Genomic DNA, 26,435 nt, shown 5'->3' with positions numbered 1-26,435 from the left:
CATTCAATCCAACCCACTATCACTACCATCAACAACAATGCTTGCTATGTCCTAAACTAACATCACTTGAAAATCAAGTCTCCGACACTTCAAAGGATGTATCTCTAAAATTAGCACTTATTCTCAATACTAGAAACATAATATTTGTCAAAACACAAGCAATATGAAATTTATGGTTATGAAATTTAAGGTTATTTATGTCAAAATGATGGTAAAGGAAGAGAGAGGTTAAGAATGAATAGAGAGTCTTGGAATTAAACAAATTATAGACCCTTTGAGATGAATAGGAACTTGGCAAATATCTTATCCAAAATCCATTTTCTCTAACACAGAAAGAAGTAGCCTAGAGAGATTATAAATTCTTGAAATATATAAGACATTAACCAGTGGCAAAATTTACACTTGAAACCCGATTTCCTGACTCTTGTGTCTAAAGTTCCTTTGCCACAGCTTAGATTTGTAACTTAAAACTATACTCCCTTTTGCTATAAACCCAAAATTATTTCCATCATAAACAGATCACACAACTGTCCAATGTCTAATTGTAATATCCCAATATTTAAAGAAGTTGAAAAATTTAAAAATGAAATAATTTTTAAAATTTAATATGGGACTTTTCTATTCTCCAAATGATACAATTTTTATTATTTTTAAACAATGATAAAAATGCATCGATTTATCATGTTTACAATACTGTTGACATACATATACATTTTGGCATGCTGAAATCAGGTAGTTATCATTTTTGTGGCAAGGACACTTAACATCCAGTTTCTTAGCATTTTTCAAGATGACTACATATTGTTACTAACTATGCTCACCATGATGTACAATAGAGGTCTTGAACTTACTCCTAACTGAAAGTTTGTACCCTTTGATCCATCAGTTGCCAGAACATGGACAAATCTGGAGGGTGATATGTTGAGTCAAATAAGCCAGAGACAGAAAGATACTGCATGATCTCACTCATTACGTGGAATCTTAAAATGTTGGTCTAATAGAACTAGACAGTAAGTGGCTACCAGGGCCTGGGGCACTAGGCAGAAGGCAGGTATTAGGGAGATGTTGGTCCAAATGATATAATTCCTTACAATTTTGAACCACTGTGCAACTGGTTGACCCCTGTACATGTCCATAAATACAACAAATTTCATATTAGAATCATAATGAAAAGTAATCTGTAAGTACCTTGACTTTCTGTCAAAGTTACTTGACCCTATTTTTTGTTTTCCATGTCAGTAACTAGGCTGGAATCTGCTAGTCTCTAGAGTGTAGGAGGCAAAGTAGTGATGGTATTCCATATCATAATTCCCATAGGATCCAATGGCAGAAAGCCACTGGCTCCAATTTCAGCTCTATCAGTGATTTATTGTAGACTTCAGTAACACTAACACTAAGGTTTTCAGTTCTGCTCATTAAAAAGCCCACAAATCAATGAACTTGTCCAAGAATAAAAATAATATTTAACATCAATTGTTAATCTTGTGCTATTTCATGTAGACCTAGAATTGTTTAAGTGGCTGTGTGAATGCTCAGATTTATAATGAGAAGGATAAAATAAACTCCCCATAAATCTGTCTGAACTCTTGGAGAATAAGATGTTAGCAGAGTGTTTGTCTACTGTGTATAACCTCAAGTTCATATTACAATTATCTGATAAAATTGTATGGATTCCTTAAAAAGAAACCCCTGTGATGTATATTCCTGAAACAAAATACTTAGCTTCACCATATTTTGCATATGACAGAGTAAGAACTAAGATAAAATTTAAATATGTCTATGTATGTTTTAAATTAAACATGAAGAATTTGCAAGAGGTCAGATTCCTTTAGGTGGTCAGTCATGGAAGTTTGTATTTCCATGTTTATAAGAGCTAAAAAATATGTAAGTGTATAAAGAAAATGTCCTCAGTTTATCTATTTTTGTAGTTTACTCACATTCTTACATCTTTCTCAAAGGTTATTTTAACTTGTCTTTGCATCGTAAAGTAGCAGTTGAATTGCCAGATTTTATATACACGCAATGAGATAAATGAAATATAGTCAGAAATGCAGTTATAACAACTCTGGGCTTCCTTATGGTCATCAACAGCATTCGATCAACTCACAGTTGAATCCCTTTCTGGACTCACTCACTTAAAAGGCAGAGTTTTGAGATGGATGAGGCCAGCCCTGCCACTGTGATCCTAATAGCAATGCATGAAGTCAGAGGTCTCATACAGCATTGTTTTGTACCCTTGAAGCAACCATTTAAACTCTGAGCAATATTATGCGCAGCAACAAGAAAAATGTGTTCATAAAGCAGAAATACAATTAAATGTATAAGTACTTTTTCATCTCCCCTTTATTTTATTATTCCTATTTTTAAATGCACCTCATTAGCAAAAATATTTAGAATGCAAATATTTTAGTAAAGGATAACTTCATTAAAATTATTACCAAAGGTTTTGACATAGCTGTATGAATAACATAGCAGTTTGGGGAGTTTCCCCTGATTAGCAATTGTGATTCTACTTCATCTTTAAGAACAAAAGAATAATTGAAAATATTCCTTCATCTTAATTCCTCCTACTCAAGGGAGGATAGGAGAAGAGATTCCTCTTTGCCTCCTAACTTGCATTCTTCTCTTTACTCAAACTCAGATCACAAGAACAATGAAACCAGCAGGAACCATTCTCGCCAAAGGGTCCCCAAGAATGCAGTTCTTTACATATGTTTGTAAGTCAGTTCAATTTACAATGGGGTAAAGTAGAATGAGACATTTCTTTGACTCTGTTGTCACTTTATCACATACCACATTTTTGTAAAGTAAGATGAAAATTCAGAAAGAATGAGAAGAAATTTAATCAGACCTTCCCTCATATTAGAAATCCCCAAGCAAGAACCCAAGTCATAACAGGCAGCACTTTTATTAACTTCATTTCCCACATATGGAGGTCTTATCTCCCTGTTGTTTTAATTTAGACTAGAAATATCAGATTATTTTGTTCAGCTAGGTAAATCATCCTTGGATCTCAGACCTTAAATGAAAGGAAATAACAAATTTTGTCTTTTCAACCAACTCCAGGATCTGAAATTTCCTTAAACCTTTAATTATATCCATGGGGAAGGGGAAGGAAACGTCCTGCAAACAATCACATTTTTCTCTCAATAAACCGAAACTCAAGGCTATCATCACAATAAATGCTGGATGCAAATTCCATCACATCATTTAGCTCATTTCTCTCTAACCTTACAGCCATTCCAAAGGAAAAAGGAGGTCTGGTTTCGCATAAGTATTACAGAGGTAAAGAGAGCAGAGAGGTCAGACAAAATTGGCTTAATTTTGCTTATCCCGGAAATTACAAGAAATCAGCGATTAAATGTCAGCTTCACCATCTGTATAATGAGGGAGAGAGGTGGACTCATGATCTCTAAATCGCTTCCTGTTCTGATGCTGTGTGAATCTTGTGAAGTATTAGAAGGCAGGTTCCTTTGTTCTTCTCCCTTTATCACTTGCTTCACCAAACCTAGTTTATATATAAACATATAATGTACTTTTTTTGTACTGGGGATTGAACTCAGGGTGTTTTACCACTGACTGAACCCCCCAGCTCTTTTTATTTTGAGATAGAGCCTTGCTAAATTGCCAAGGCTGGCCTTGAGCTTGTAGGCATCCTGCCTTGACCTCTAAAGTCACTGAGATTATAGGTATACACCACCGCACCCAGCCTTGTTTTGAAATATAAAGTAAGGGATGAACTGGCATTGGCTCCATAGTCAATTCTACAGCAGTACACAATGGCTAAAAGGAAAAGTTTATAATACCCTGCAGTTCCAGTTAGAAAATCAGAATCACTAGTACGCTGCATTCAAGTCTCAATTCTGATATAGTAATGAAGCAGGTTTGGAAGCCAAGGCAGGATAAAGAGCTGTACAATGCACGAGTCAACTCTTCAGACTAATCTCTGCCCCTCACTGTGTCCTATTATATATGAGTGACTATCCCCAAGGAAGTCAAAAGGAGCTAAGAACTCAACAAATACAGGACATAAGTTTTTATTAGTCTTCCTGTCCTTAATCATTAAGTAAATTCATTCAGAAAGTAAAGTATTCACAAGATAACAGTTATATTTAATCATAAATAGAACTTCACAAGATAACAGTTATATTTAATCATAAATAGAACTTCAACATCCAACAAAACAAAGTGTCTAAAGGGAAAATTCCAGGGCTATCTTAACCATATCTCAAGCCCAATGCTTCAGTAGGTAGTAGCTTAGACACACACAGTTAAATGCAATGCTTCATTGGGGAATGACTCTACTTTTTTATTTTTGAATCTTTTATTCTCACCAGTTTCTCAATCTACCATATCCTCCATCTATATCTATAATATCTCCTCCATCTCTGAATGTCCCAGTATCTTTAATTAAAACAACAAAACCAAACTTTCCAATCCCCCCTGGAATCTATTGCTTCATCTCTGCCCTCTCAAAACCCTTTAGTCGTGCCTCTTCTAAAGCATACATTTATTATGTTTGCAAACTCTTTCATTGCCATGACTTTTCTATCTTCAACAGTAAGATCATTAAGGATATGGCTCTCTGTTTCACTCAGTGCCAGGTACCCTCATGGTACCCAGTACATTACACACTGTGGCCCTTGGATGCTTGTGGAGTGTTTACCTGAAAGACTACCTAAGATGAAATCTTTGGCATGAGATTATACTTTTATTTGCAATTTGATTTCTCACTTTTGGTACAAGAAATTACATTCAGTAAGCTAAAGGATGTTAAAATAGGTATGAAATTTTAAGCTGATCCCTATCCTCACATGTGATTAAAATAATAAAAGCTTTCTAAACACCTGGAGATTTTTTTTCCTTTCAACTGGAGAGTTCATTAGGTTGCAAAACAGCAGTTCTTGAAATAATATGAAGGTCTGCGCAAACAAAAGATGGTAGTAACCATAAGCAGGCACAGGGTACATATCTCCAGCATATGCAAATATAATTCTGAAAACACATCTACAATCACAATTAACCAGGGCACATGACTACTGCATGTCCTGGAGCCATCTAGGATTTCATATTCTAATGTAAAGATTAGAGGTCTCCAAGAGCCACAATTTGCATTATTACTCTGCTGTACATGTCTTTTAATTTAGTTGGGCTAAACCCATGTAGAAATATACAATTCAACCTGGGGTCTGATTTAACCATGAATATTAGTGTTAAAATTAGAGGGATTATTACTGACTAGACAGGATGTTACATAAATATGGTCTGGGATTGATAATAAGCCCTAACTATAAAATATTCATTCAGAAAAGGAGAAAAGGCCATATGATGAAAGGAAGACAAAGGTTCTGTTAATATATAAATGATAAAAAAGCTATGCTAATTTATTCAGGCTATTATTTAATCAAACCCGCACAGGGCACTTAAAAGTGATGGACAACGAGAGCCCCATTTATGCTACCCATATTAGCGGGAAAATAAAAGGATGTCATTCTAGTACCTTTGGTTAGAATAATAAGCACCTTTGGTTAGACTCTAAGGCAGCAGCCCGTTATAGCAAATATCGAACTATCATGGGTAATGTTATGGTGAATCTTTAGCACACTTATTAAAATGCATTGGATTAAAACAAAATTGATTTGCTCACTGCCTATCTTCCTTCTAGATGCAGAACTCCAATTAAAATCAATAGGTTTGAAGCTGGTAAGCACAGCACTAAATTATTAACACCATGAGTTCTTTTAGAAAATTAACACTGATTGAAAAAGTGGAATTTTACATAGACTTACCTTTTCATTCTTAATGAGAAAGTGGCTGCAGAATAATTTCCTTCCAACATTTTCCTCCTTAATCAAATCTATGCTCTGAATGAATTTAATCAAATAGTATTTGCAATAGTTACCCAACGGAATCTTGAGACTAAGGAAAATTATTTCTTGGGTCCTGCTGGCTTTAACATTCTATGATCACAAGAAAATGATACTGATGGCACGAAGGCATCAATAGCAATATGATTTTAATCTTGGCAAGCACTAAGAATGGAGCTGAGGGGAGATTATAGTGTACTTTAGAAGAAAGCTCTCTTTTAAATTCAACAGTCCACTTTTTCATTTCCTCAAAGTGAAAAATATCATCAGAGTGTTTGTTTATGTATGTATGTCTGTGTTTAGGGCTTAAAGAATGCTTGTTGTTATTTTTATAGCCTTCTTTAAAAGATTTAGAATAGCAATAACAAAAAAGAATACACTCTAAAACCATGTATTCTTGGTATAGGTATGTGAAACCTGCTGACCTAACCAAAGAAGACCACTACAAATGAGCATAAAGATTAGCTCTGTACTGAGCACACGACACACACCACTTATATGAGAAAGTAGCTTACATTAACAAGACAGGCTGGCTGGAAGATGATGATTTTATTATTCTTTTGTTTGCACAGAGAACACCATTCATTTTTATAAAGCCCTAAATATTGTCCTATTTCCATTTTACCAAAGAATTGCAGCTTAGAAACACATCTACACTTTACTGTGAATTAATCTCCTCTGAAAGTCCCCCAACATTTCCTGAACTGAAAAATTTTCAACTTATTTCCATCCTGCCCCACACCCCACTGTCCTCCTCAATAGCAATTAGAATATGCTAATCTCTATAGGTACAGATTCACCAGTATTTACACCCATTGATCTATGTTGATATTGCTGAAATCAGTTTGTAACAATTTAAATGTTTGATAAATTAAATGTCCAAACAAAAGGGGAAATGTTACTGAATTATGAGATATCTGCTAACATAAGTAGAATCTTCTAATTTTTTAACAAATATCACTATTAACATAAAGCTATTTCCATGTTTTCTACACAAATACGGCAAAGTGAATACCATTTATTAGGTGGCATTTATAATCCTTGTGTATTTAGCAATCAATTTAACAAAGCTGTGATTCTTCAATTAGCATCAGTATCCAGTACTAAATTTGCATAAATGTACAAAATATGATGTTTCTTTCTTTAAAAAAACAAAGGCTATGTGGTCTATTTAGGAACTTTAAAGTGCATCATGATTTTAGAACTGGACATGACCATTATAAAACACTTGACATTTTTGATTTGATGATAAGTGATTTCTAGTTGTGGCTGGGGTAGGGAGGGCAATGACAAGTAACCTCAGGATGGAGACAAATGACAAAGTTCCTTAATTAGTTCTTGACTTGCCATCACCAAAATAAGCTTGATGAGCAATTCAAAGGAATTAAAATGCTTGGAGCAATGTCTACCCAAAAAGATCTGTGATCTACAACTTGAGCTGACTTGTACCCTATCATTTTCCAGTCCTACCCAGAGAGAAAGTACCATTCACGAAACAAATCCTCACTGCTCGCCCCATAAGGACTTAAAAAGCACTTTGAAAAATACAACCTCAAGAAGTCCCTTTGTCCTTTCTTGCCTCAGCTAATTTTTTCCCTCCCTTTCTTTCCCTTCATCACACCTAGTCTTAGAATCATCTCAGCCACTCAGGGATGCCTTTTCTGACCATCTCTGCAGCCAAGCTTGACTCATCTTTCCTGAGTTTCTGCTCAGGCTGCTAAGAAGCCACTGACAGCTCTCAGCAGATGAGTGAAAAAATAAATGCTGTGTTTCAGGTAATTCCATCATGTCTGCAGGCAGCCTTGACTGTACTTAGTGATAAAGGCCAGAATGGCATGATAAAAGAAGGGACGATGCCTGACACTTTCTGGGGGAAATTGCTGATAGAACTTCATGATTAACTAAACATGGAGAGAAAGGAAATCAGCAGCAAGTTCCAAATAAATGCCTGCTGAGCTTCTCTTCCCTTGATAATTTTGTGATTCACCAATACATGTTTTATGGCCTGGTACCTCCCCCCACTAAATCAAATAGTTAAGTGGCATTTGGTAGAGCCTGATTATTTCATGTGCTATGATCTAATAATTTTAATGCATTTTTGATTAAGTATTATTCTCCTTACTGCTGACAAGGTACCTGAGATGTTAATTGTAGGGTGAAGACACTTACTCAGTACAAGAAGGAAACAAATGTGATTATATCTGACACTTAACACTCGCTATTCACTTTCCTTCTCTAATAGATATGGCTGTTTAATTTAAAATACTGATAAAAGCAATTAATGCCTTCTCCTTCCCCCCTTAAATTCCTTTATAAAATTCGTCCACTTTTATTTTTTTTCTTTTTCCAGAAACTGAGAAAAATATTAAAATGTATCTTTATACAAACACATTTATCATTCATCATCATTACCAACACAACTTGCCATATAATTCAATGGTTAAAATTTATCTTTAAAAAATAGACAAAAATACATCTCCATATTTACTATAATCTGAGGTCTTTCCTTGAATTCAGCATTACACTACTGGGACCAATATGCAAGTTAGTTGCATTAGTAAACAGAAAAACTTATCTATTTTCATACAATATCCCCAGCCTCAGTGAAAATACCATAAAAGCCCTCCTTTCTTTAGAATAGCAATTCTCAGTGGTGTTCAAGGTTCTAATGTCAGGAAACTTTTCTGTATAGGGCCAGATAATAAATATTTTAGGCTTTGTGGGTCAGGAATACTCTATAGTCTCTGAGTATCCCATCTTCTTCTTCTTAGCAATTCTTGAAAAGTGTTAAAAAAATATTTTTAGCTTGCAGGCCACCTACAAACAGGCTACAGACAGAATTCTGCCCTTGGCTGTAGTTTGCCAACTGTCACCCTAAGGAATCCACTGGATGTAATAAATTAACTGCTCTGTAGTGCATCTAGAATTGGTCTTAGTTATGTGTCCTTCTTGAGAGAATTGAGAAAAGAATAATTCAAATCATGTTCCCTGTTTTATGGTTCAGAGAAGAATTTTGATTGAGAAAGTCTGAGTTAGATTAACAACGCTCCAAACACACTACTGAAAGAAGGGGAATGATTATTATATTCAAACACATAGAAATTAAAAAATATTTCCAAGGGAGAGGTTAAAAATATAAAATTTCAAACAACTTTTCTTCTGAAACACAAAGCAAACATTATAGCCTTAATATATCTTAGTAGAAAATTAATTACACAGAGTCAAAAAATAATTACACGTTAATTGCCTCAGTAGAAACTGAATTACATCTAATTCAAAATTTGCCTGGAATGAGTACCAAATCCCTTTGATATATAAACAGGTAAGTGTTACTTTTTAATTTTTTACAAATAATAATCTAGTCTTAATTCCTAAGCAGGATCCCCCAAAATTCAAAGTATAAGGGTTTTCTATTCAATCTCCTCATTTCACATTTGAGGAGATGCTTGCAGGCATTATTTCAAAGAATATACTGCATTCTTTATCCTAGCAGGTAGGAGGAAATGATTTAATATCATACTGGGGATAACAATTAAATATTCTGGCTTGGAAAACATCTGATCATATTAAGTAAGAATATTCTTTCATAATGAATACATCTTCTTTTCAGATAATGGAGGTTTTTGCCCATGGAGTCTAAAATGGCTGGTGGTGTAGTTCAGTGATACAGCATTTGTCCAGCATGTGTAAGGTCCAGAGTTCCCTCCCCAGCACCACAAAATTAATTAATTAATTAGAAAGTCTAAACCTGTGCCTTACCTTTCAACCAGGATCATCCCTTATACTACAACTTCATAACACACTCATCAAAAAATACACACCAGATTAATCAAATTAAAATGCATCCATTTAAACAGACTGACCCCAAACCCAAGCAGGTTAAGCAGACAATGGGAGAGAGTTGTTTCTGCCTTACAACTTGAAGAAGAAGCTGTAACCCCTGGACAGAAAGAAGTGGGTTTTGTTTTGCTTTCTTTTTTTCAAAGTAAGATGACATTTATACCTTTCAAACCACCAGAAAGTTAATGTAATAGAAACAATATTTAGCATTCATAAGTGTTCTTAGAAATAAAAGTGAATTGTACTACCACTACCTAAAACTCTTTTCTCAGCCAAAGCTGAAATCAAATGGTGCTAAAAAGTCATTAGGCAAACTTATTTTCAAGTAAATCTGAGATGCTTCACAGCCTTGAAATGCTCCAAAGAACTATTTTAATCATTCCCTGAGGGAGACCTTTAATGCCAGAATCTACTGGAAAAGTAACAATGATATTAAATCCAGTCATTTGACAGTGAGTCTCCTCTTTTGCCTTCCCTCCCCCACAAAAATAGCAGTCCAAATTAACCAAATAAAACCTGTGATATTCTGGCATTTTCCCTTGTTAATGAAGAGGACTCCTTTACCTTCTAAAGGGGAAAAAAAGGCCACCCAAAATGACTCCAGTGTCTTGGGACAATATACATGCCCCCAAAATTGCACATCTTAAACAGAAAAGCAGTTGAAATCACTCTCCCCATGTCATCAGCTCTTCCCCTGATCTTCCCCAAGCTTCCTCCCAACCAAAAAGACACTTAACAAGACATTTTCTTGCCATAACCAATTAATTATGTAAATGTAACTTTCATTACAGAAGTCATAAGCAACAAGAAAGAAATGAATTACTATTACCTCCCCAATTTCCTTTTCTGTTAGCCTTTTCTCCTCTCTGCAGAAAGTAGAAAAATTTCCCATTCTAAAAAATATAGAAAGAATTCTCAATCTTTAAAGCAAAAGACTACTTTTCCCTTTCCTTGGAAATACTGTCTTTCTGTTCTTCCAGACTCCAACACCTCTTTCCTCACCTACATTTTCTGTTTGTTCATGAGGCAGCAGTAATCCTCTGGTATTATGAAATTCTACCTTCCCTAAGCAGGGTTTACACCGCAGCCTCCAAAAACGATGCCCGAACCTCAGCAGATAGAAGATCCATAGCAACAGCAGTAATAGTTTTTTTCACTTGCTATTACCAGAAATCACAGTCCAAAAAGACGACCATGGAGGTGTCACCTATGCTAAAACCTCAAAATTGATTCATTATTTAACTAGTTGAATCCCACGTTTTTCATTGTATGTGCCCTTTGGGAAGCTTGTGACAGAGGAAAAAAGATCTTTCAGTGACAGTCACCATTTTTCATAAAGAGATAAATAGTTTTGAAAAAAGCAGCTCTCTGGGTACAAGATTTTGTTTGTCACTGAAACAGACTCCAATGCCTGGTCTCCTCTATAGTGTGAAGTACCCATAATAAATTTAGCTTCAAAATAAGTACTTAGACAATGATGACAAGTTTTTGTTAAGTAGAAGTCATTTGTTTACTGCCCAATAGCTCTGATTTTACTAACAGGTGAACAGATTTACATTTATCAAAGGCAGTTCCTTTGATGCAATGATTCTCTGTAAGACTATTCTATGGGAGAAATTAAGCAGAGAATTGGAAATCTTGATAAATGTAATCCTACATAATGTTCAATTCTAATTCACTAAAACTGCTTAACAGTGGTATTGAATTTCATTAAAAGTCATTTCCCATGATCTGTACCCTGTATGGAACAGACTGCTGTGAGTTCAATTTCTTCAAGAATAATAGGGGATTAAATATCAAAGGCAGAAAGAACCAGACATGGTAAAAGGGCAACATGTGTCACAACATAAGTACAACATGTAAAATCCTGATAATCTCATTATGCATAGGTACATACACACATTTACTTTAGAGTACATATTTTAAATGAGATAAGAATTCTACACATTTACTCTGTTTTTCATATAATAAAAATATTTAGGGCTGGGGTTATGGCTCAGTGGTAGAGCGTTCGCCTTGCATGTATGAGGCACTGGGTTCGATTCTCAGCACCACATGAAAATAAAGTCCATCAACAACTAAAACATTTGTTTTAAAATATTTAGCAACCTCATGAATATCAGCATTTCCTGACTACATAGTTTTTACATAAATTTTACTTCTTTTTATATGCAGATGTCTTTATTTGTTCTTTTTAGATATACATGACAGTAGACTATATTCTGACATATTATACATACATGAAGTATAACTTATTCTAACAAGGATTCCATTCTTATGGTTATACATGATGTGGACTTTCACATGGTATATTCATATATGAACATAGGAAAATTATGTCCGATTCATTCCTATATCTTTCCTACTTCCATCCTCCCTCTCTTCCCTTCATTCCCCTTTGATTATCCAATGAACTTCTATTCTTCCCCCACCCCTTGTTATATGTTAGCACCCATATATGCAGATCTTAAATGACACTGTCATAGTTTTCTACTTCTTGAACTTAGTAAACATCCTATCTTTTACATATTTCTCTACTTTTTAAAAATAATTATATCTGGGGCTGGGTTGTAGCTCAGTGGTAGAGCACTTGCCTAGCACATGCTGAGGTTCAAACCTCAGCACCACATAAAATAAAAGAATAAAATAAAGCTATAAAAAGTAGTTATATCTACAATTGGTACAACTGATTAAAAACTCAACTGGCCAATATTGAGCCTTAGTTTATTTTTAATAAAATGTTTTCAAATTGCAAAATATACTTCATGTGGGACACTTATTATGTGTGTATAAATACAAACATCTATCCATCTGTCCATTCATTCATCTATCATTTTCACCAACAAAAACCTAATTTACCATTTATTTACAAGAATAAGTATCCTGGAAGAGATAACTACGTGAGAAGTGGGAAATATAAAAATTTATTTTTTAAAATTTTTTTAGATGTTGATGGACCTTTATTTATTTATGCATGGTGTTGAGAATTGAACACATATGATAGGCAAGTGCTCTACCACTGAGCCACAACCCCAGCCCAAGATAAAAACTTCTTAATTTTTACACCCAAACAAATTGTATTCCCTAAAAGGGAAATAGGCCTCTTAGTAATTCTATGGATTTATTCTAACAATAATTAAATATGACTTCAAGTCGTTTTAAGAAGACATTTCTATACATGCTATTGAACATCCACATAGGTGGAAAATCTTTGATTCTAAAGGATGGATTTATTTTCGTTGGCTGTCTGTTCATTTTAGAAATTGAAAAGTAAGCTAGGTACAAGGCTGGTGAATGAGGTGGGTAATCACATTTGCTCACACTGTTTGGTGTTGGCAAACTCATTCAATATTTGCTTCTCATATTTTCAGTTCTCATCATATGTTTGAACTAAATTCTGAGCTTTCCTACATGGAACCTGTTGGAAAGTGCTAATATATTAATCTGATAGGTATAGGGAATATTTCAGGGAGCAGAAGAGGGCATTTAGAAAGTGGTTTGATATTTCCTTAATGACTCAGAATTAACTTCCTCTTCCTTCCAGGAATTTACACATGCAATCAAAAGTTGGCTTTGGAATGTCATCATTGTGAATGAGTAATTTTTTTATATAATAACAGCCCAGAGATATTAAGTTCAGTTTGTTTGATTGTTGAGGTAGGTAGAGTTTGGAAGGGGTGGTAATGGAGGGAGGGAAAAGTATTCTGAATAATAAAATCTGGCGAGATGTGTCAAAATTGGAAAAGGTCTTAAAAATCTCCATTGTCACTTTTGGCATTTAAGATACTGACATTTTACTTCATTTTAGCCAAGTTGCATTTTGGAAGCTGTAAACATACAGATTTCAAGTACAGTAACAACTCCACAAAATATTTATTTCTAAGATCATCTAAGAGGCTTATCCAGATAAACTAAAAATATATATAACAAAATTTAAGATATTAAATCAATAAATAAAAAACTGAAGTACTTTACATATAGCACACTGGGTCAATGACAAATAAGAAGAATGGGCATCTGCTGCCTAAATTACAAACCTACTTCAATCGAGGAAAATACAAGTCATGGGTGACAGTGAAATTTTGGAAACTGTAGAAACTGACACAAAGTTGTATTCAGCTTCTTGGAAGGATAATTGGAAATCTTGTTATTTTCATCTCTCATAATTTCATCTAATTAGGTATATTCATGCAGGATTCTCCTATCTCCCTCCATCTTCTCTCCTGAATAAATTAATAATTGCTTCTGCTTGGTTGTGTGACCAGCACTTCAAATTCAGTATTTCTAAAACTAAACCCATTTTCTTCCAAGCTCAGCCATGTCTTTGACTCTTGAATATCTCATCAGGTTTCTCCTCTTGCCATTCAATTAGCAACCCAAGGTGTCCAAAGTCTTCCTTGAGTGATGCTCAGAGTGGTTCCCAAACCTGCAGAGCAGTTAGGAACTCATTAAAAAAAAATGCACCCCAGACCAACTAAATCATAAACACAGAATGGGCCCCTTCAGGTGTTCTTATGCAGGCTCAAGTTTGACCATCCTTGCCCTGGATCAAACCCTTATCAATTAAATCTTTTAGCCCTTCTCTATCTCCAACCCAGGCTGTTCGGTTTTTGGAAGCCATATGCAGTCTTCCAAAACAAACAACATTGCTTCCATCATTTCACTGTGTTGCTGAAAAACTCCTTATTATCCATTGAAGAATGCATGTCTCAGTCTGGCATTTAAGGCCTTTTACAACCTGGCCAAAACACAGTTTATGCCAATAGGCACCTACTTCAGAACACTGAATCTTGAGTGTGCCTCCTTGTTATGGTTTGGGTATGAGGTATCCCCTAAAAGCTCATGTGTGAGACAATGAAAGAAGGTTCAGGAGTGAAATCATTGGGTTATGGGAGGCTTAACCCAATCAGTGAATTAATCCCCTGATGGGATTAACTGAGGTGGGAACTGAAGGCCATAGAATGTGACTAGAGAAGGTGGGTCACTGGGGGCATGGCTTTGGGCTATAAATTTTGTATCTGGCAATGGAGTCTCTCTCTGCTTTCTGATCATCCTGTGAGACACTTCCCTCTGCCACACTCTTCTGCCATAATATTCTGCCTCACCTCTAGCCCTGAGGAATGGAGCCAGCTGTTTATGGTCAGAGACCTCCGAAACTGTGATCCCCCCAAATAAACTGTGCCTCCTCTACAGTTGTTCTTGTCAAGTCTTTTAGTCACAGCAGTGTAAAAGCTGTCTAAAACACTATTTGTGTCTTTTCTCCCATTGGTCTCCCATTTTGTTTTAAGGGTCTAATGAAGGTGGCCCTGCCTAGAAGCAATGGAATGCAGTGGCAAAACACAAGTGGCTGGCATAAAGATATTCATTCTGTAAATGATAGCTTCCTTACTTAAGTCCAATCTTCCTTGGGATGCTTGCATTAAATCAGATTCTATCTCATTTGGGATTCATCATTTTTGCTTTGCATTGTAGGATTGCTAAGAATGTAGGTGTCTAGTCATTTCATTAGAGTATAAACTTCTTGAGTGAAAGACTCTTATACCTGTTATATCTTAAAGACAAGCATCAAGTCCTATGTTCTACTCAAAATAAGCCTTCCTAAATTTGCTGTTAATAATCTAGTTTAAATCAAACTCAGTTGTTTCATGAAGACTAAGCATTAAAAACCTTAAGCCTGGTTCACTACTGTCCAACTTGGGAAAGTCCAATATATTACCATTTACTGACAAGCACATAGAAAGGCTCAGAGCTAAGTTCAAAGGACTTGAACTAGAGAAGCAAACAGGACCCTAATTAATGAGTTTGTTAACTGTTCTTCTCATGGGGTCAGTAGCATTAAAAAGCATACACTGGAAATGCACTTCTTTTCCTAAGGCTGCCAGATACACTGACTATAGTGTCTTTAAACACAAGAGGTCAAAGTTCTATTTTTTTCACCATTCTTAAGTAGCATGTGTTCATGCTTTACTGATTGGTTTCTTTTGTGCTTCTGCTTAAAGTTAAGGCAGGCAGCAGGAAATTGAGACCAGGGAGTCGAAAAAGTTTCCCAGCTCTAGTGGGCAGCAATAATGATGATGCAGAGGCTTTGGGAAAAAATTTTTGACTTTATGATTTCTATTGGTCCAGCTCCCCCAAATTTTCTTGCACTGATAAGTTTATACCCCACCTCATTATCTTGATTTCCCATCATGCACTGCTGTTATTTATACTATACTGCATCAAATAGTTAAGCCTAGCTTAATGTACATACTGTAAACTGATATGTTCCAAAGCCAATGGTTTAATGGAAAGCTGGGGGGAGCAGGGTTAAAAAACCACTAACAGAGCAACTAAAAAATGTATTTTCAAAGAAAAATCTGGATGATTCTAGATGTCCTTAAAGTATTTCCTCCACCTGCCAAAAATTCACTCCTAGGATTATGTTACCAGGCACTATTGAAACCTGGTAGAGTAATTCACTAAAATACTTAGAAATGTCCTAACACACCTAGTGTATGGATTTCAAAACCAGTAAAACTTCATTAAGTTGATACTGGGAAACTGTTTCTCAAATTCAAAGCAACTGTTATACTTTGGCTAGACACCCTATTGTAATAATAAACAAACTGAGAAAATCCAATGATGGTTGGTTTGAGCCCAGCTTATTTCAGCCCTTTGTATTTTCCTTTGTATTTTAAATTAATAAGGTTTTACATATTCCACATCCCCCCTACCCTGTTTTTCTTTAACAGATGAATGAACAGGAGAGAGAGGGAAAATACCACCAACACACAATCTGTTACAAAGATAGGTTGAAAATTTTTTTTCTAAATATTTTTCATCAGAAACATACAGGAACAAAACACCTTGGATTTCTCAACCACACATTTTTGAAGTTACTTGACCAAAAGGGGGGAACGTGGATACTGAAAAAGCTAATTAGAATATTTTCAGCTCTTTCATCTAAGCTGTCTACAGTTTTGTTTACTCTGAGGCTCAGGAAGTAGGAATGACAATTTTGTTCTAATTTTACCAGACTATCCCAAACTATGCCATACTAATGGCTAATCTGATATTTTGCAAAGTGAATCATTCTAATTCATGATCTTATGATAACTGAGGAAAAAGAAAGGGCATCAGGCTGTTGTCAGGGAATGCTGGAATAAGTCCAGAGAAGGCTAAGGAAAAGTTCTGGGCAGCAGCCTGGAGCTCTAGGTAATATGGAGTAATGTGGAGAAGGTGTGGTGGAGAGAGGCAGGCAGGAATAGGAGGAGGAGGATAGAATCTGCTCCATGTATAAGTTTTCTGATTTTTTTTTAACATATCAAGTGATTTACCTCCATCATATGAAGTTTTGGGGAGGGAAAATAAAGAGAATCATGGGTAGAGATGGCAAGCAATATGTTGACAGTCTTAATTTTTAATACAATTTTGAAGGCATTTTCCTGTCTAATCACTCTTCCTATTTCATAAGGTTGTTGAGAGAAATTAATTAATATCTTTAATAAATATTTGATCTGGTACATATTAATTCAAAGATATGGTCCCTACCATATAACACCTTAGTCTAAAATAGCAGATGAAAAGTGAGAAATGTTCTTAAGATGGGGCCAACATTTTAGTTACATGTATTTTATTGATATTTGTTTGTTTTAAAGCCAGTTATTCATAGCATTGCTCCAGAGATATTGCTTTGTATGTACCCATGATGCAAATTGTTTGGGATTTATGTAAAAAATGAAAAGGAGTTTGTTGCATCATACCTTATAATAGTATTAATTTTTGTCCTCCTAATTCCATTTTCTCACAACAACAACAAAAGTTCAACCACCACTCTTTCAGAAGACACAACTCAGTCAAAAACTATTATGGGAATGCCTGAAATTGCACTATTAAGTTTCCATTTCTTTAAGGCTTTATTCCTGCTGGAATAGTTCACACACTGATCCATTAATAAAAACATGTTAATATGAATGAAATTGTATGATTCTAATGTTACAGTTGGAACAGGAAAATAAAAAAGTTTAAAAATTATGTTAGTTTGTCTCAGCCTCCTGAGTCACTTGGATTACAGGTGTGCACCACAGCACAAGGATAAATGGAATTTCTTGTTGGGAAATACCCAGAACTCAGTTTAGGTCTATAGAGAGGAGCTGAATAACAGAACATTTGGGAGTCAGAGTAGAGGGTTTTGGATACGACTGAGGAAAGTGGGGTTGCTGTGATTGGGGTTCAATAGAAAAATCTGGGTTATCAAAGCAGGAGAGGGCTGAGATAATGACAGTGTTTTCATGTAATTAGCCCAACATTGTTTTGCAGGATGAACTGTCCATATACATCATAACACATTTTTTTAAAGGAGCCCAAAAATACAATCCGCAGATGATAGTTAATTCATCAAAATAACCTCTCATTGAGGCAAAGAAAATGCAGCTTTTATTATTCCCAATTTTGTACATGATTTGCTCAAGGTTACTGAATAAATGAAAGAATAAAAAATAACAGTATCACAATGTTCAATGGTTCTAAATTATTTTCTCTCATTTTCTATGACTCAAGCAAGGGAGGTACATGATGGACCTTATACTCAAGTGCCATTTCTAGACCCTCATTACTGATCAAGTCACATGTCCCACTGTGCCCAATTCCCATTTACTCTCCCCAATAGTCCCTAGTCCCTAGCTTCAATCCTTCCAATTACCCCCACCTCTCTAAGGTTGGCTTTGATTCTTTTTTTCAGCTGGTCTTCTGCTATTATGATTAGTGTATTCAATCCATCTGTATCAACCACTGGACAACTGAGACACTGGTTTGGGTTCAGCAATTCAAGACAAAGCTTGTTACCTCTTTGCACCTCAAACTGCAAATCTAATTAGTCCCTTAGGAAGGTATAAGAGATAAGAACTCCACATGCTGGATTCTGATATCAAAAAGAATTCCTTCTCCAATTTGGTTTTTCTAATGATTGTTAAAGAAAGAACCACCCCCAACCCAGTTACCTCCCCCTCTATCTTAACACGTTGTCTCATTGTTCCATGCTTCTCAAAGATATCCTTCTTTTCTCAAAAACTTCTGTTTCCTGTCTCATGAGGGCCCTCATTTCCATATATTCTCTCTGGTATCATGAACCTCTCCCTCCTTGAAAGCACCCCATTCTTCATTTTCAAGTATGGTACCTGGCATATACTAGATGCAAAGTTAATGTCTGATGAATAGCTAAAGCTCCAGTTCTATATGGCTTAACTACTTATGTGACATATTTACTTTGTTATCCCATTGTTACCTCAAAATTTGTGAGTCTGGAATAGAAATCATTCTACCAGATTAGGCTCTTCCCCATTACATTCCAATTTCTTTCAAATGTACCATAATTCTCCCAGTTTCGCAAAGAATTTGTCTCCTTCTGTAACTAGCTAATTATTAACTCTGCCAAATTTTTTTCTTCACATTACTAAGCATATGGAAGGCATTCTGTCAATGTAAGGCTCATTGCATCTGTATAGCTAGGATTGACCCACTGAAATAGCCTCTTTAAGTCAAACTGCCTTAAATTTCTTAACTCTCCTGTTCATCCATTCATCCAATATTAAGTTTTCTTTTCCTGCATAATAACTTTTTTCATTGAGTATCCTTTACTCAAAAATGTTTAATGGTTAGTTCAAAGGCTAATAAAATCTTTCCCTAGGAGGGTGCATGGGGGCAGGAAAGATGTGGAATGAGAAGGACATCATTACCCTAGGTAATTACTGCACGTATGGTGGGATGCTACATCGTGTACAACCACTGAAATGAAAAGTTGTGCTGCAATTGTGTACCATGAATCAAAATGCATTCTGCTGTCATATATATCTAATTAAAATTAATCAATTAATTAATTAATTAAATCTTTCCCTAGCATTTGAGGACCACCACTATTTGAACTCAATCAACTTTTCCAATCTTATCTCCTATTACTTCTCTAGGGATAGTCTTCATCATGACCCAAATGCTTTTTATCACACTCTCAGTGTGTGTGTGTGTGTGTGTGTGTGTGCATGCATGCACATGTTTACCCGTGCACATGTACCCTCCCCTATATATCTATCTATATATAATTTTGCTCAGTATAGATCTTAACAACACTTTGGAAGCTTTCAACTCTTCCAGTCTGAAACTTCTATTGTACTTACAGTAAGTTCACAGATTTGGCATTATTTGATTATTTCATATACTAGCTTTAAGAACCCCACAAGATTTTTAAATCCATAAGGGCAGATCATGTAGTATACTTTACAGAGCCCAGCAGTAGGTTTACCAATGCCAGGCAATGTTTTCTATTCATTAGGTTAAAAAAACCAATTCAGTAAAGTGTTCATTAATCCTAAAATTTTATTACCACTCATTTCCCAAATAACAACCACTGTTAAACTGTACCACCTTGACTATATTTAAAGGTAATCAAAAGCTAATTTTAAAATTGTTTAGCAAAAAGTTTAAAAATTATTTAATGAAAGGTATAGCACAAAGCATAAAACAACATTTAGTACTCCAATTCAACATTTAACTTTAATTCCCCACCTAAATTTATGCGAGATCTAAAAATTAGAGTATTTGTCTTCATAAATGCTAATGCAAGTTCCAAGGGGAAATATCTTAAGCTTTTAAGTGTGATTTATAACTAAAACTTCAAAGAAAAAAACAGGGTTTAAATCATTAAAGAGTAAATATTTGGGTGGAAAGAAACAGGTTTATTGCTTTATTATTTTTTTAAAGTTATACTTTAAATATTGTTCAAGAGTTCAGCTCCTGGGGTGGAAAATTCCTTTAGTTATACACTAAAGAAGCAAGCACAAATTAACTACAAAAAATTAATACTCTCAACATTTGTTGTAATAGGGCAAAAATGTTCATTACCACAATATTAAGAAATATCAACAATATGAGTTTGAGTAACTAATTCATAAGGAAGAGTTTGAATTGGACTAAATCCTGGGTTTTCTCTGTTCACTCCAAGTTTCTTTTCTATTTTAAACTAGTGGCAACAGAAATTTCTTTGTTTGAAAGTTAGGAATGCTGAAGTCTTAAGTGATAGAACAGGTAGCTCAGCTTCTACTTCACAGCTCTCCTCAGAGGGAGAAAAACATTGTGGATAAAGCAATTTTGTTTTTATTTCTGGAAAAATCATTTTTCCATCAATCTTCATAATTCTCTAAAATAAACTGTTAAAAAGTTTTAGGCAAGTAGGCTACTTTGCCCTGATTTGTGGAAATACTATACATTAATTTCAAGAACACATGGCTAACTCAAGTTTTCCTCTAAAGGCCTAAAAGTTGTTCCCAATGTTAACAAAATTTCAGGCAAATGTTACCAGTTCACGATATATTTCTACATCTCATCTGCAATACTTTTGCAAAAGAATAGTAAAAGTCTAGGTTCAAGGGTCACACTGCATGCCATCAAATTTATTTTTAGGAGACTGTACAATTTCAACTATGGGAAAAACTTTTTTGTTTCACCAAGTGCTAAAGAATCACATCTAAAAAGAAAATGGAAATAAGAAGTCAAGAATTTGCTATTTTTCATTAAGGTGGGGAGAACAACAAATAGTCTTCTTTGCTGAGAGTTACCACAACTTTTAGAGGGCATAAATTGCAAAGCAAAATTTAAAATATGTGGTTCACATTCTAACCAACCTCAATTAAGATTTAAACATTCAAGAGATAGCCAACTTAGATGATTAAGCAAAGCAGGAAGCAATAAGAAACACTGAACAGCAGTTCTTAAACCATATAAATCAAATAAAATCAAGACAAATGAAATAAAGACAAGAAACCATTTTCTACTCAGCACACAGAGTTGCCCCAAATCACAAATGATGAACAGGAGACAAGGCTGATGCACGCAAGCAGGCGCACGCACACAATGGAGAAAGAAGCATGCAGACCCTCAGAGACAAACTTTACACATGTAATGTTCTATTCTCCACCCAAAGGAAAGGAGAGCGCGCGTGGGGGGGGGGCGCATTACACTTTCTTCCAGATCAGATGGAGCAAAACGACAGTTAGTACTGCAAACTACAATTCTCTTGATACAATCAAAGGCACAACTGAATGAATGGGGTGTGGGGCAGAGTGGATGGAGGAAAGGGGGGAAGGGAAAGAGGGGGGAAAGTGAGAAGAAAGTTGGAGGAGGTACTTAGCAAGCTTGAATAGATTAACTTAAAAAAAAAAAGCCCTACTATTTCCTATTTCACATCCTCCCCTAATTTTTATGAAATATACAGGGACTTCCTGGGACGCAACCCAGACTAGCCTTCAATGCAGCTGAAAGGCCTAGGGCTTCAGACACAGCAGGAGTCCTCAGCTAGATAGATATATGCCCTAACACAGATGGCCCCTTTTGTGGGAAAATGATTTTAAAAATCACTTTTGCCACCGTGTGTAAAATAAGACCAATTGCTAAGGAAAGATGAATTCTGTGCATCAATCCACAGTGCTTTGATCTTCTACTAGAAACATAAGCTATGTACCACTCTGGACTTTTTTTTCTTAACTTGAAAAAAAGTTTGTTTTCTCATTTTCAGAAGATCATGAGGGACTGAGGCTTTAGTGCTTTTTAAGCTTCTGACTTGTTCTTAAACGGGTTGTTTAGGCTACCTAGCAAAAGGGGGTAAAGCGTGAATGCTTTAAAAAGTTAATTAGGATTAACATCAGATAGGCTGAAATGTACTGATTCTAAAACGTAACAGCATAAAAAAAAGTCTCTGGATACAACTTTCCTTTAATAAAATGAAAATATAATGGGGGATGGCGATGAGATCTTGAGTAAGAAGTTGGGTCCCATGCAGTGGTCCCATGTACTGGACAAAAAGTTTCCTTTAATCACATGCAACAATCATCTTATGAGAAAGGCAAGGAGAGGGGGCTGGGAAATGATCACCTCAGCCACTTTGAATAGGACCCTGCATTTCTCACACCACTATGAGCCAGCCCAGGTGGGGGAGGGAAATACAACTTCGCCCTTAAGAAATAACACCGAAAGGGAAAAAGAAGTCACCTCACTCTTCTTTGCTCTACACACACAGGAAGAGCCCAATTCAGTGCCACCACAACCCCCTGTCTCGCCCCGCCCGAACTTGTGTGTGTGTGTTGGGGGACTCGCGCTTTATCCCACAAGTTCCGAGACACCTCCATCTCTTCCAGATTAAGTTCCCCCACCCCCAATCCTCCATGGTGCCACGCTCAACAGACGCAGGTGTCTCTGGTTCTGGCCTATTTTTATACCCTCCCCCCCTCCCCCCCAGCAAACCCCGTCTAGTTGCACACCCCAGTCCCTCCCTGATTGCCCAGCGCAGAGCACGACCTAGCCTAGACGCCAGGAAAATACCTCAAGCCCTACTCCAGGGTCACCTGGCCAGAGCGCTGGGCCCTGCCTTCAGGGGAGACCTGGGGCCGCCCCTCGTCGCTGGTGCCTAGTGCGGGACGCGCACTGGGCCCCCGAGCAGTCACGTGGGAGGGAGGGGAGGCCTGGGCTTCCTCACCTGCATCCCAGGCACTTGGACAGCCACCGGTGAGTGGGCCATGAAGGCGACTTCTGCTCTGCACTGCTTCTGCGGTGGTGGCGCCTTGGGTTCAGGCTGGCTCCTCCTACAGGGGTAGCTCGGCGGCCCTCCCAGGCTTTTCGATCGGGGCCTGGAAGGACACACAGAAGTGGGCTTACTGGGCTCGTGGCTTGTAACCCCGGGCTAGGAGGTGGGCGGTTCGCGGCGCGGCTCCCTGGGACTCAGTCTACCTTTCTGGTGCCCGCCCGCCGCTGTGGCCGCCGCCTCCGCTGCTGCTCCTCTTCCTGAATGCAGGGCGCTGTGTGTGGCGGTGGCTGGGACCTGGGCTGGAGTGATGCCGCTCGTCTGCGCCTCGCCGCTTTAGGAAGAGGAGGTGGAGGCGCCCCAGCAACCCGCCCGCTCGCCTGGCCTGGGAGGCGGTTGGGGGCGGTTCCGCAGTTGGCCCTGCCCCCGCCCGGCAGCGGGGCGGTGTCGGGGGAGCTAAAGCTCCAGGCAGCGAAAGGGTTTGGCTGGGGTGGCAGGAGCCTGAGAAGGGGGGAATCTCCGGGCAAGCGGAGAGTAGGACCCCGAGAACGGGAAACCTGGAACACAACTGGGCCTGGAGAGAGAATGAAAGAGTTTGGGAGACCCTGGGGGTATGAGGGTGTCCCAGACGTGGCCACGTTGCAGGCAGGCTTGCGAGGCTAGGGCACTTGAAGCCTCCGAGACGTCTTGAGCTGAAACTTGGGGAGTGTTGGAAGTTTTCCTTGGCTCCTCCACCTGGCCGAGGGTGGGGCCACGCAGAGTCGCGGAGTTGGTAGACCCCAGCTCGTTCTCAGCGAACCGTGTCCTCAGCCGCGGGCCGAGCCACTGGGCAGATCCGTAGTCTCTCTCCTGCTTTCCGGTTTTCCCGCCCGCCCACATGCTTCAGGTGACTTCAACCTGAGGCTTCTCTACCTCTTGGACTACTCGTTGGGAGATGGCCAGGCTGGGCTTCTCGGCGCCAAGTTCTGCACGTGTGAAGGAGAGGGAAATGGGAAAACAGATGGTATATCGGCAGAAAAATTAATGAGGATAATAGAGGCAAGGGAAATGAGATTGGATCATTAGCAGCAGCAGTACATGTTATTGAATTCAGCATACACAGCCATGGTTTCCGCAACTCTCTGCCTCCGCCCAAGTTTAAATTCCACTCCAGGAACTCTTTTGAGACCCTGATAATAACAAAATAACAATGATATTAATAGCAATTACAGGAATCTCATTATGAAGGCACTTTTGGGAACACACAACAGGTTAATTACATTTTTAAAACATAATATCTAAGAGCCAATCTTAAATGAAGATGAAGTTCCTTACCTTGCAGTTTGTTAGGAGTCTGTGTACCCAATACAGTGTAGGAGGGGCTCAAGTAGACACTCAATACATTTTATTATTTTTAATGTTTCTCAGAGAATAGCATAGGGTTATTATCAATATCACCATCATTGACATTGTTATTGAGGCTCTGAGGATTGAACCCAGGGCTTTGTGCAGACTGTGCAAGTGCTCTACCACTGAGCTACATTCCCAGCCCAGTATCGTTGTTATTAATGAATCATTTGTTCTGTGCAGGCCAGTAACCACTAAACGCTGTATGTGTGTTGCCTTATTGAATCCCAGCACATGCCCCCATTTTACAGAAGGAAAAAAAAGCTCAACCAGGTAAATATTTTAATCAAACACCAAGAAGTTGTAGAGCTGGGAATTCAGACCCAGGTCTCTCTGGTGATCAACTTCCTACTTCCTGTATGGTTTTTGTTTGTTTTAAAAGGTGATAAAATTGCATTTTCCCTACTCCTGGTTCCCCAAGTCCAGGTCCTTAGGATTTCTAACCTGATGATAGCCTCAGTCTAATCTTTATTTCCTAGAAGCCTTGCTCACACTTAATGCTAGCCTGGCCAGAAAGCTGCAGTGCCTCCTAAACTTTATTGACCATAGAAATTTCCAAGGGTTTTGTTGTTGTTGTTTGCTTTAGTAATACTGGGAATTGAACCCAGGGCCTGGCACATGGTAAGCAAGAGCTCTACCACTGAGCTACATCCTCAGCTATGCCCCCACAGCTGATTTTGATCCCACAAGTCTGAAGCAAGCCCTAGGTTCTGCATTGCTAATAAGCTCCCATGTGGTGCTGATTCTGCTGATTCTTAGATCACACTTCGACTTAGCATGGATCTGAGTCAAGCTCCATCATTTAAGACACACCTCAAGTGAGCCCATTGAGCCTTCCTTGTTGCTCTAAGCCCCCCTTCAAATTCTCCTTATTGTAGGTTGGTGGAAGCAGCACTTACATTGTAGTTCTTTCCTCTTATTTCATGTGTTTTTTTCTGTCCATCATGATTACTAGATCCTTGAAGTGACAGCTTCGCTTACATGAAAATTATTCAGGTAGAAGGGTGGCTCTCCAAAGCAAACTTTTTTTATTGTTTTGTTCATTGTTGTAACCTCAGAGCGTAGAACAGTTTGTGGCACATGGTAGGCTCTCAACCAGTATTTGTTGAATGAATGAATGAATGAACTTCCTTTGAATTTTTCATTGAGGGTATTAGGTGCATAATAGGTACACCGTATGTTTTATTGATGCCAGGCTAAACTCCTAGGAACTGCTCTGCTAAACCTTTAAATTGACCACTTAATGTGTTAACACTGTTCATTTTTTGCTTCCTAAATTCTTTCCAGTTTAATTTCACAATTACCTAAGAGCAAAGTGTGTGTGTGTGTGTGTGTTTTTCCTGGTGCTGAGGGGTTGAACCCAGAACCTCAGGCATGCTGGGTAACTGCTCTACCAGTGAGCTACATTCCCAGCCCAGGATGTGTAATTTTATTTTTAATTTTTTTAATCTTTTTTTTAATATTTATTTTTTTAGGTGGTCACAATATATTTTCATTTTATTTTTACGTGGTGCTGAGGATGGAACCCAGTGCCTGGTGCATGCCAGGTGAGCGCGCTACCACTTGAGGCACAACCCCAGCCCCAGGATGTGTAATTTTAATAAATAAGTAAATTAAACATTTTAGACAAGTGGTTTTCTCTGACATCATTCTGGGCCAGAGTTATGTTATAATGTGGAAGAATGAATGCTAAAGTTTGAGACCTAGACAACTGAGATATTTCCAAAGAGACACTGCTTAGTAAGCTTTTTGACTTTTATTCAGGACTAGTAATTTTAAATAAACCATCTCAGGTTGTT

The 26,435-nt window shown here is 37.4% G+C and overlaps 1 protein-coding gene across 1 annotated transcript in view; it reads right to left on the bottom strand.

Annotated features, from left to right (window-relative positions):
* Nucleotides 1-23,561, bottom strand: part of Stk26 (serine/threonine kinase 26) — a 54,103-nt gene extending 30,542 nt beyond the window's left edge. Inside the window, exons 1-2 of the mRNA XM_027946987.2 lie at nt 23,457-23,561; nt 23,206-23,356 (exon numbers count right to left, since the gene is read on the bottom strand). Of these exons, the coding sequence (XP_027802788.1) occupies nt 23,206-23,247 (42 nt within the window). The 5' untranslated portion in view covers nt 23,248-23,356; nt 23,457-23,561. The remainder of the gene's footprint in view (nt 1-23,205; nt 23,357-23,456) is intronic.
* Nucleotides 23,562-26,435: the final 2,874 nt, after the last annotated feature.

Source organism: Marmota flaviventris, chromosome X (assembly GCF_047511675.1).
Source record: "Marmota flaviventris isolate mMarFla1 chromosome X, mMarFla1.hap1, whole genome shotgun sequence".
In the NCBI taxonomy this organism is placed as follows: domain Eukaryota; kingdom Metazoa; phylum Chordata; class Mammalia; order Rodentia; family Sciuridae; genus Marmota; species Marmota flaviventris.
The sequence above is the reverse complement of the archived record's forward strand: the minus strand, read 5'-3'. Positions and strand labels throughout refer to the sequence as shown.